At 38.9% G+C, this 12,003-nt stretch overlaps 1 protein-coding gene across 1 annotated transcript in view; it reads left to right on the top strand.

Moving 5' to 3' along the window:
* The window catches only part of GLB1 (galactosidase beta 1), a 44,179-nt gene extending 38,747 nt beyond the window's left edge, over positions 1-5,432 (top strand). Inside the window, exons 15-16 of the mRNA XM_052694304.1 lie at positions 939-1,178; positions 4,728-5,432. Coding sequence (XP_052550264.1) covers positions 939-1,178; positions 4,728-4,988 — 501 coding nt within the window. The 3' untranslated portion in view covers positions 4,989-5,432. The remainder of the gene's footprint in view (positions 1-938; positions 1,179-4,727) is intronic.
* The last annotated feature ends 6,571 nt before the right edge of the window (positions 5,433-12,003 follow it).

The raw sequence follows: 12,003 nt of genomic DNA, 5'->3' as shown, positions 1-12,003 counted from the left end.
AGACATCAGAACAGACACGCTATGTATTGTCAGCCTTCCATGACAACAAAAAATGTGTTTTCACTCGTGGCTTTATTCATAAAACTTTTTGTTCCTCTTCATCTTGCAGTGCTTGCAACAGAACTTCAGTTGTACTGAAAAACAGCTTCTATACAGGGTCTGTTCAGGAGATTGTATGGATGTAGCAGAATTGGCTTAAAATGAATTCCTCATTTGGCAGTGAAACTCAGCTTTAGAGATCATTAATGTAACACAACTAAGAAGTGTGTTCACATTCCTTTCACTCCCCTTAAATTGTGACTTTGCCTTGCCTTTTGCATTCATTCTGTGACCACCCTGGTGTGCTTCAAGAGTGCACAGAGTTCCATGGAAACGAAAACAGGTTCTATGTGGGCTTGAAGCTGACTGTAAACGTAAAGTATTTCACTGAATCGGGGTCACGAAGCATGTGCATTGATTTTGTGATACTGTATGCTCGCTGTAGAAGGCTTGTAGGAAGTAAATACTGCTTTCTCTGCCATTGTGTGGGTTAATATCTTGAGTTAGTGACTCAATGTTACCAAATCTTTAGATGCTATCTCAAAACTTAAGCTACATGACCCCTTTTCTGCTTTTTATTAAGTCCTGTGCTATTGAATCATGTTCATATTGAAGAAAAGTAGATATTTTCAGTTAATGGGGAAAAAAAAGGTTGAAAAAGAGACCTAGGCATCAGAGAAAGCTCAAAACTTTGTCAAAGGAACAACACTTTCACAGAGAATAAATTAAACCCTTTATTCTGAAGTAGAACTTACAACTTGTTGAAGCCCAGATATTTGTCTTTCCATCTTTGACTCAGAAAAGTTTTTATTCCTTGTTTATAATTGCATCTGGATAACTTCAGTAACATGAAGCTAATTATGTTGTCTTTGATTTTTTTTCTTTTTTTCTCCTCCTAGGGTCTAGTTTCAAATTTAACTCTCGGTCAAGATATTCTTGTTGAATGGGAAATGTATCCCCTAAATATAGACGGAGCAGTGAACCATTTCATTCATGGCTACCCTGGCCACCCAAAGAGATCTGATAGCAATCCACAGAGTTACCAAGCACCTGCCTTCTACACTGGTACACTTTCAATTCCTGGAGGGATTCCAGACTTGCCTCAAGACACCTATGTTAAATTTCCTGGCTGGACAAAGGTACAACTTTTGCTGTTCAAACTTGAAGTCTATTCAGGCAGCTACTAAAACTTCTGTGGAAGGTCAAAGTCCACCTTTCTGTTGCTTGGTAGGAGTATGTTATAGTGAGATATGTCAAATATATTTGAATGACTAGGAAGTGGATTCCTTGGTTAGAGTGAATCTGTAAGTAAACTACTAAGAAGAGGGAAACATACTCAAAAGGTACATAGTAACATAGTGTAGAGAGAATTGGGCACTGCTGGTAGAGTGTCTGTCAGTATGGACCCAGACAGGCAGTAACACTGTCTTCTGGTGCTTACCTGTGGCTGGACTGAAAGGGTCAGAAAGCAATGCCACAAGAAGCTTGTGAGCAGGTGTCCATTAATAGGAACTTCTGACAGGGTTGGAGTATAGCTAGCTATACTATATATACTATATATAGCTATATAGTATAGCTAGAACAGAAAAGAGTATGTTTTCAGGGTGCCATGTTTGAGACAGCATGCAAAATGGGTGAAGACCATTCATGTTGCTGATGGGAGACACAGTGGGCAAGAATGTGTGGACTGAAACATCACTCCCTTTGGAGGCCTCAGGAATTAACTCCAGATATCAGAGTGATGAAGTTAGGTAGCAAAGTTATTCCTTTCTGAAACAGTTTACTTATAGCTATTAAAGGAGAGTAGGAGAAGTTGCTGGTGATCTCTGTACAGCATTTTAGTGGTTAACAAACTTTCCAGTATGCAGAAGACTGATTCATTGCAGGCTTTTTGTGCTGCCTGCGCTGAGCTTGGATGAGGAAGTCTCACAGTCCCTGTTTCTGTACATGTACATATCTTGCACAATCACAGAAGAAAATAAAAATAGTTATTTTCACAGGAGCTGGAATCTGGAACTTTTGCAGTAAATTCTGTGACGTAATCACAGAATCACAAGCCATCTTCCTATCTTTGAAAAGCCAAATGTGTCCAGGAATTCTTAGGTGTTAGTGGCAATCTTTTCATCTGATCTATTGAACATAAACTTCTGCTTTATGTGGTTGGTATACCCTCTGAAGAGGTCAAAGAGAAGAGATGCCAGACAAAATGTAAATGTGGTTATTGGATGGATCCTTCAAGCTTTGTATGGATTACACAAAAATTTTAAATAAGGTACCCAGGAGTAATAAGATTGAGGTGAAAGGTTGAGTTTGGGGAGAAGAAAGACAGAATCTTGGACTTGCAGATAACTCTACAATGAGCAAATGCCTATTAAGGCTTAAGGCTGTAAGAGATTAAATTCCACTCAAGTCCTGCTGGAGGTCTTAATTCCTTGAGTGGCATTGCATAAATTGCTGATGGCAAGGTATGGAGAGGAGCTCTGAATAGGATCAAAAAAAACAGGTGTTTGTACTTCAAAATCCACACAAACAGTGCTTGTTAAGAAAACATGCAGTTCTTAGTAGTATGTTACCTTTGCATATTAAGACAAGGAATATGACATACTGGATAACCCCGAAGGATGCAGCATTAACAGTCATGACCTTGTTGTTGCTCATTCGCCTTTGGTGTTTTTTAAAACCTTTCTCTTAACAAAACTTCCTCAATTCTCACTTCAGGAAGCATGGTGTTCCTAGTGGGGCATGTTACTGGATATATGGTTAGATTTGTCAGATGATTATTAGTTTTTTGATCTGAATAAAAAAGAGGATTTGCAGTCATGACTGTTCTTCATTTCTGTGGTATCATGGGTTATGATTGGTGACCCTGATAGAGGAAATCTTGTTTCTGAAGATAGACATCCACTCCTTGCCTGTGCTGTTCTTGTTTTAAATGTCAGTTTGGAAATGAGAAACGAAGTTCGTGGTTTTACTGGAAAAACAAGATTAAGATCAGAAACCAAGACCTGTATGAGCACACCTGCTGCATAGAACTCCAATGAGCTGATTCCTATGCTAAACTCCTCCTTCCCATAGGGAGTTACAGTCACCCTGTCTATTAGTTAGACTATTGTGTCGTAAGTGCATTTGCAAATTCATTTTTTGTGTTGGGTGCATAGCTTGTGTTAATGTCACATTTTACCATGAAACTAGTGTAGAAGTAAAGTAATAAGCTTGATTTAAAAAGCTTCCCTTATCCTAAAGGGCAAGATTAAAATACATCAAAAGCAAGCAATGAACGAAGATAAACTTGATTTAAATATGAAAAAAAGTTTGAGGTCAAAATTTATTAACCTCTTGGCATGTGGTAATGGATACAGAGATAAAATAATTCGTCAGCATTGACAAATATACCAGCTCCTTGAATATGTATCTTGCAAGTTCCATAAAAGCTGTTTTAGTAAATAGAAAAAAGAAAGCAGAAAAAAAATGCCTCCAAAACACCTGGAACAGTAAGATTCAGTATTCTACATTAGTGCTTCTGTAATTTTTTATTATCTGAATTTTAGCAATCCTAGATTCAGGTTATTTTGTAATTTTTATCAATGTACATCAGTGCCATGACTGCATTTCAGAAATCTGCATTCAGATTTCTACAGTCTATAAAGGAAAACACAGATTAAATTAACTGTTCCCATCCTCTTCCTTGGCTTCTGAACCCTTTGTGAATTGTCTGACACATGATGAAAAGGACACTTAAGAAGAATAAAAGCAGATGGTTTGTCCAGATCAGCTTATATCTTTTCTAATGAACAGTGCAATTCACCTCCAGAATCCATTTGCAGTTTTGCTGAACATTTAGCATCTCTTCAGTTTCAAAACGTCTGGAAAAACCTGTATTTGTTTCACTGCAGTGTGTTCACTTTCTGGTGCATAAAAGACTGTTTTCATTTTTACATTATTTTCTTGTTTTCCTTTTTTTTTGTTTGGGATGTTTATGATGTTAGAACAGTATTTTAAACTATTAGGGGTCACTTCTATTATAAAAAGTAATTTAAAGAGTTTGTATGCTGAATTAACCACAATGTCATTGAATTTACATTAATGCTAGCAAAACCTAAAAAATTTTGTTTCAACCAGTGTAAAATACAGTACCTTTGTACTGTAATTTTATAATTTCCTTAGTTAGCTAAACTATTTAAAGTATAATAAACATTGCAATTTAACATGCTGGGGCAAGCTGTACATCTTACTTTGTGAAATCATGCAAAGGAAAGGAGTACAAAGATGATGTAGTATTATGTTTTGCGGACGACAACAGAAGAATTAGAATCTGATTTCTTGTTTTGCAAGTTTTTTCTCTCTTCAGCAATCAGCTTCAAACAAATGAAGTTTTCAGGGCTTGCTTTGGTCTGAGGCTGGTTATAAAATTCGTTGTTAGAAATCTGCAACTAAGAACTGTCATATCTGGAAAGACCACAGTATCTGACCACTTCATTTTAAAACAGCAGCAAAGCATCAGGGAATTTAGATTATTTTGGTTATTTCTAGCATTTTCTTGAATAGATTTTCTATCCTGGTGTCCTATCAAACTGACAGATCAAGAAAACTCACTTACAATGTGAAGCATGTTATGTTTTAAAAAGTGTAGTCATTTGATCATTGTCAAACTATTAAAACTTCATCATGTTTTCTTTCTCTTTGAACAGGGGCAAATTTGGATCAACGGCTTTAATCTCGGTCGCTACTGGCCAGCCCGTGGCCCTCAGTTGACCCTTTTTGTTCCAAGGAATATACTTGTTTCATCAGTGCCAAACAACATAACAGTGTTGGAGCTGGAGCATTCTCCATGCAGCATCCAGCTGTGTGAGATAGAATTTGTAGATAAACCTATTATTAATGCAACCACACAGTACGAAATTGATGCACCCCCCCTGTTTGTTAGAGACACGTGGCTGAGCCATCTATAATGATTTGAGTAGTTCCTACGTTCCCCCTACTTTGCTTCCCGTTTCCTTCAAACACAGTTCCCCTTTTTGAAGTCAATGTTAATCAGTACATTGTCTAGCTGAGGCAGCTTTTTATATTCTTCAAATTAAGCTGGTCAGAGTTAAATACACAAATTCTCTTGAAAAAGGAAAGTTGTAACTTCACAGTTTGCCTTGGACTGTGAAACTGAGCTCAGCTAGAAGATAACTGTAGCATCAAAGTCTACTAAAAATGTGCTCCTGTAGGCTGTTTGCATTACAGAAACCCTTTTATGATTTTCTTTTTACTGTCTTTTGCAACTGGAGAGAAGCCTACAGAAGGGCTGTTACAATCATACAAGCCTGCTGCTTGCTCATGTGGCCTGGCAAGTCAGTGCTGCCAATGGACTGGATACTTGCAACTCTTTTTTTTTTTTCTTTTTTTTTTTTTTCAATTATCTATTTAGTATCAGAATCATTTTAGTCTATGCTGACAGCCAGCATTGAGTAAGCCTCTTTTTTTTTTTTATCTCCATGCAAATTGGTTTGTTAAGGGAGCAGTGAGAACAACTGTGGAAGAGAGCACTCGTGCAAGCTGATCCGTATAGCAGCAATGCAGACTGTGGAGAGAGACCTCGTATTGTGTTTCTGTCCCTTCTGTAAAGCTGATTGACTGCTTCCCTTCTGCTCTCTAAAGACTCTAATTAAGTTGACAAATACTAGGACTTATGTGAAATTTAGGTTGTTTTGGTTGGACCATAGTCTCTAGTTAACTTATCTGCAGAATGTAGTTGTGAAATTGTGTTTTTTTTCTGACATGGAACAATTCTTTTTCATAGGCTGGAACCTTGAAAGTAGGGGGTTTTAAGTTAGAGAATTTGAACTCTTGTATTCATTAATTCGTGCCTTCTGTTTTGTTCCAGTAAACTGATAATCTTTGTAAGTGCCTGTTATTTGCAAAGATATACAGTTGATGTCAGAAAAGCTGACATTCTACAGCAGATTGAATCATCTCTTTAATTCTTAGGGTTTTGTTATCAATCATGAAAACTTCTTGTGAGATTTAAATAACAGAAGATTAAGATAAAAATATTGAAATTTTCATAACCTGAGGTTGTTCCCTTTTAGTTTTTTGTCTGACATCATTAAAATTGTTCTTTAAAGATGAAATCCTTCCTGTGATTGCTTGGGAGTGAAAAAGGGGGAGGTGGAAGATTGATTTTTAAAGTGTTGTGTAAGAAATGAAGTTGTAAAGTCACTGTGAACAAAAAGTTGTTGTTGATGTCTGGTTTGTTTTTTCATCATGAAAATTTGTGCAAAGTAAAGCAAATGAAAGTGGTTGTAATGGGCTGTGAGGTCTCCCAAGGTGCTACTGTCTTCTGAGACTGTCAGTGCAAAAACATGACTATTTCTTTGCAGCTAATGCAGACTGCTACCCTTGCCTGAGAAGAGAATGAAAAGGAATGCCTCTCCATTATCGACTCCTCTGGTATGTGTTCGATGGGCTGACTGCTGTAGGTGCTTTCAGACCAGTTCATTAGAACCAGAGAACTTTCAGTCTTAAATTCTTACACAAATGTAAGGTCTTATGGCTGTGGGCTTTGTGTGCAGTGCTCAAAACACTTCATTCTCCGTGCTGACTCCAGAATTTTTTGTTCTTTGCATCATCCACCTGCAGACCTTGGAAGATGCTCTCCAAGCCATTTATTATGAAGCTAGGCTTTGAAAGTAAGGAATGGAACAGAATTAGTTTCATACCGGTTGTGGGTTTTGTGGCGTGCAGCATGCAGATTAATGGTATTACTTAGATACAATTCCTACAACAGTTCAGTGCTTTAAAAGGAAGGAGTATTTTCATTTTTCTGCCAATTAGTGCTGTGAAGAGACCGGAAAAGTTGTTCATCCTGTAGCTCTTGTTATCACTTCATTTTTCCATTGCATTCATGAAAATGTAGTACAGTATAATCCTTCATATTTTTCTTTTTGTCAAAACTCAGTGTAATATTACAAACACTATTTATTTATTTATTGGCATTAAGGATTGCAAGCATTCATCTGGATAAATATAAGGCAGTCAAGAACAAAATGATAAACTCAGTGTTTTTCAACTAGGTCTCTAGACAGCTTCAGTAATGCACCTGCCTGTTAATTGCTTTCTGGGAAGTGATTTGTTGTCTACAGAAGGGAACTGAAAGCTGGGGCCTTGATTCCTGATCCTACTCTGCCTATAAAAAAAAAAAAAAAAAAAAAACAGGTTGCTTCATGGTGTGGTGTTTGTGTGAGAACATGAAGGGAGTTCTCTATGGCATTCAGAGCAAATATCTACCATGTAGAGCCTTCTGCCACTTGCTATTTCTTCATTTGTAGCTGTGCCTGTGGATGCTGTGAGTTTGTGTTCTTCTCAAACCACATCATGCAATGGGCCCCTATGCCTCTGCTTTTACTGCTACTGCATGGCTGGGGTCTATCCTAGACTTCTAGCTTTAGTGTGCAATCTTGAAGTGCCTTCAGAGGAGGGTCACAAAAATTATCCAAGGGATGGAATAGCTTCTCTATGAGGACAGGCTGAAAGAGCAGGGGCTGTTCAGCTTGGAGAAGGCGCTAGAGAAACCTTATAGTGGCCTTTCAGTATCTAAAGAGGGGCTGTAAGAAAGAAGGGGACAGAACCTTCAGCAGGGTTTGCTGTGATAGGACAAGGGGAAACGGTTTCAAATTAAAAGAGGGGAGATTTAGATTGGATATAACACAAAAGTTTTTTATGGTAAGAGTAGTGTAGCACTGGAACAGATTGCCCAGAGATGTGGTGGATGCCCCATCCTTGGAAACATTCAGAGACAGGCTGGTTGGGGCTATGAGTAACCTAATCTAGCTGCAGATGTCCCTGTTCATTGCAGGAGAGTTGAACTAGATGACATTTGAAGGTCCCTTCTAACTCAAGTATTTCTGTGATTCCTGGGACTATGTGCCAGAATTCCTGTGCTATCAGAAATCTGTTTGCAAGGTTTAGCTGTAAGGACTCAGCACAGGAATTTTGCCAGACATGGATCGAGATTTCTAAGCTTAAACTGTGGTGCTGCCTGTGCATGAATGAATGAGCAGGTGAATGTAAACTGGTCAACAGTGTGCACAACATGGTTGTGTTCTTTGATAACACGTGGAGTAGACTACTCTTCCCCTTATGTTGATAACAGAGTTACGATCTACATAGAAGTTAACCAGAATTTCACAGTCACAGGGTTGAGTCTTGGCTTTGTCTGCATCCCTTCAGCCCCTCCACGCCCTTTGTAGTTCTCCTTTGCAGACAGATCTATTTTTTCTACAGCCTCTCAGCTTCCCTTTGTGGTCTTTGGATGATTTTTGGACAATTTTAATGGTAACTTGAGTATGAGTCTAGAAAATTCACCTTACTGGACAGCAAACACCACCATCCTGACAAATATGCATCAGGTGTTCAGAAATGGCTATTGCAGAAGAAGAACTTGTCCTTAACAGTGTGATTTGAAAGAGGTGGTGAGCATTATCCAGTTTGAGAAGGTGCCCTATAAGCAAAACAGTGACTATTGACTACTAGGGGAAGGAATCTACGCTCTTTGGGTGAGATTGGTCAGTTTTCTGTAAATAGATGACTATGAAGGCAAACTATGAAGTCTCCTTGTATTGTAATTTTGGACATACTGAAATCACTGAGAACAACAGCAGCTGAATGTCTAAGACTGGTGTTCTGACACTTTTTGTAGAAATCCATCCATATCTGATCAAATATCTTAGAGTGCTGACAAATCCTAACCTAACTTCAGCTTGGTTTGAGGGCTGTTCTGTGTCATCTCATCTGTGTTGCCACCAGGATGGACTGGATGAACAAAAATAAAGAAGTGCAGAGCCACATAGAGAAGATTGAATAAGGATGTGAGGAGGCACTAGATTCCTCTCAATTACCTTGCTGCGTGCTCCAGCAATTTTTCTGAAAGAAATGAGAGTTGCAAGAATGTTGCTTTGGAAGCCAAGACTTAAAAAGCATGGATGCCCAGTCTAACTCCAAGGTGCTGGCAGAAAGGCTGTTTGACTAAAGGGAGGTAGAGAGATTGGGGTCTGCCCTAATGGTTCTTTCTGAATGAGAAGGCAAAACTGGGCAGGAGGAGATGATCCTGGAACTTGATACAAAGGGCTGAATGGATAAGTGCTGGAAACATATCACAGGGATCTTCGTGTTTCCTTTGCAGAATGACGTACGTATGTCTAAAAGTCCCTTTTCAGAAGGGGTTTTATGTTGCTTATTATGTTATCAAAAATGGGAGTAGTGAACAAGAGTTTCCCAGCTTTGAGGGAAATCTGGAAGGTGTGTGTTACCAGCAGAGTCTTCACAGAACCAGTGCTAGTTTCACTTGGTAGTGCAAGCCCCTTTTGGTAGCATATAACATCTGTATGTAGCTAAGGAATCAAGGGGATGTATTTTAAAATTCTCATCCTAGGCCTTAGTACACAGACTCAACTCCTGAAGTTCAGGCCTATGCAGCACTAAAAAGTCAGGGTCTTGGGTAGGGCTCACTTGTAATGGTGTTGTGTCAGAATGGGAAGCATCATCTTGCTCATAAAGCTCCTCATCACACCTTCATATCAAGGCACTTGCAGAGAGAGTCTGCTGAGATTACTGTATTGCACTGTGGTAATGTGTTTACAGTCTGCATGCCTGTAACTTAGCCTTTTTAAACTTGGGGGGAGTAGGCAAGTTCACTCTGAAGTGGGGTTGTGAATTGAGTTTGAAACTTTCCAACAGAAGGGGTCATTAAATAGAGTGGATCTCTTGAATACTGGTGCAGATAGGGTAGGAAGAAGCAGTCCATTTTTGTCATTTAAAATAATTTTTTACAGGTTTCCTTATAGTCATTGAAGTGTATGCACTATGTATGTATTTTAATGTCTGTTTAGAGTTGGGTTTTGTAAGTGCTCACGCTTTTACGTTTCTGTTGGCTGAGTGTTTTCAGTATTGTCTGTGGCTGTGGGCCAGACTTCAGTTCTGAGCCTCATGTGGAGAAGTGCCTAGTGATGGTGGGCCATCTCTCCAGTGCTTCATAAGAAATGATTGCTGTATGTTTCCTGTTTCGTTCTTCCTTGCATCTTACTGCTTCTTCCCTTTGTACTTTGTACTTGTACTGCTTCATCCCTTTTCTTTAGAGGAACCCCGAGAATTTCCTTCAGTGTGTCTTCAGATGCCCATCCCACCACCTATCAATCATAAGCTTGCAAGTTGCACAAAAATGCCTTTGCTTCTGGTTTGGTTATGCCTTTTGTCCAAATCCCATTCAGAGGTTCCATTTTCTGAGGTCCACAAACGTTGTTTAGATGCACATGATGAATGCTGTCTGGATCTCTGGTCAAGATTTATCCAAAAATTGGGAGTTCTGCAATAGCACTCTCCAAAGCCCTTTCCCTGGGAGACAGTGAGTGGCTGTGTTGTGTGTGGAGACTGTAGAGGGAGCTACACATCATTCAGCACTGCAGGTCAAGTGTTGGCAGAATTGTTGAGAAGAGGAAAAAGAAACTGCTGGTTTCTTCTCTAGTTTTTCTGGAAGACTTTAGGCTTTGACAGATAGTTCCTTTGCATACTGTACATACCTTTCTTCAAGCTTTTTTTTTTATTTCTGCTCAGTTTTAGGATGTGGTTTGCATTAATCATGAACAGGTAGATCCGGTACTCTGAAAAACCTGAGAACCTAGCATTGAACTCATACCAGGTTTGCATGATTTCCTGCATGATTTTGTTTAAGCGATGACTTCAGCCACATTGCATTCCTATGTTGCTTTTTTGTCCTTTGATTCAGAGCAATATCGACCTCAAAAGCTTAAAGCAGCGTGAGTCTTTTGACTACAGCCAAACATAGGTATGTGCGGGCACTGGGTTATTTAAAGCACTGAGCCCATTAGCTCATGTTGAAGTAGAAAGGAAGTGCTGTTGGTTGATACCTGCTGCAGAAGTTCTTTCTTTTATCCACTTCTAACCTCTCTGATCTGTTTGGCATGACTCAAATGTATCAAAGGCATTGAAGAAAGCCTCTGCAGATCCTTATTTCAGCTGACATCAAAAGAAGATGCTTTATTAGCCACATTTTGGACTGCTCTTCTTTTATTGAAGGGAAGAAGAAAAAAAAAGCAGCTAAGGAAAAAAGTAAGCTTGATCATCCACCTATGAAGTAAAGAGAACTCGGATAGAAAGTGCTAGTAATTGAAATGCAGATGTGTAGAATCTATCTATGCTGAAATCACCCAAAAGGCAGTTATTTTTAATTCTGAAAAACACATTCTGTGCAAAGATACCAAAATGAGATTATTGTACTAGCATACCTGACTTAACTGCAGTTTGTTTCCAGTTTATACCGTACCTATGCAAACAGTACTAGAGGATTTGGAGGGATGTTTAAACACTGCAAGATGCAAACAAGAATAGTCAGAATTTCAAAACACGGTGCGTATAAGAAGCCTGGTGTAGACAGAGGGAAACCATGATAGTATGGCACATAGACAGTAGTGGTTTTTACTTTGTTTTGTGTTTTTTTTTGTTTCCAAACCCAAGCAGGTTGTGAGGGGAAAGGAAAAAAAAATCTTTTCTGGTGCCTTCAACCAAAGGCTGTGGCCTTGCATCTTGCTGAAATGGAGAAGGGCAGTGATGCTGAGCTCTGTAGTTTTCAGATTTTCATAAGCTGCAAGGGGGAAATTTTACATGAGCTGGAGTGAAGATTCAACCCTCCTGGCTGGATGTACAGAATGGGGAAAATATCCAATTCTTATAAAAACAAATTGCTGAAACGTTAAGGTTGTGAACATTCAGTTCTGACAGTGCTTACTGCCCAGGGGCTTGTTGCTACCTTTTCTTACGTTTTACCCTGGGAATTCAAGACAAAAAACATGCTTTTTCATGCAATTCTCAATACATATCACCTATTTTCAGTTATCTCAAAATAATAAGGTTCGATGGTGCCTAGATTGGTTTCACTCCATTTTCTGGTGAGCAATTATTGTCTGC

The sequence above is a fragment of the Tympanuchus pallidicinctus genome, unplaced genomic scaffold, assembly GCF_026119805.1.
Source record: "Tympanuchus pallidicinctus isolate F22 unplaced genomic scaffold, pur_lepc_1.0 scaffold3, whole genome shotgun sequence".
Lineage (NCBI taxonomy): Eukaryota > Metazoa > Chordata > Aves > Galliformes > Phasianidae > Tympanuchus > Tympanuchus pallidicinctus.
Note: the sequence above shows the minus strand (reverse complement) of the source record. Positions and strands in the feature narration are given on the sequence as shown.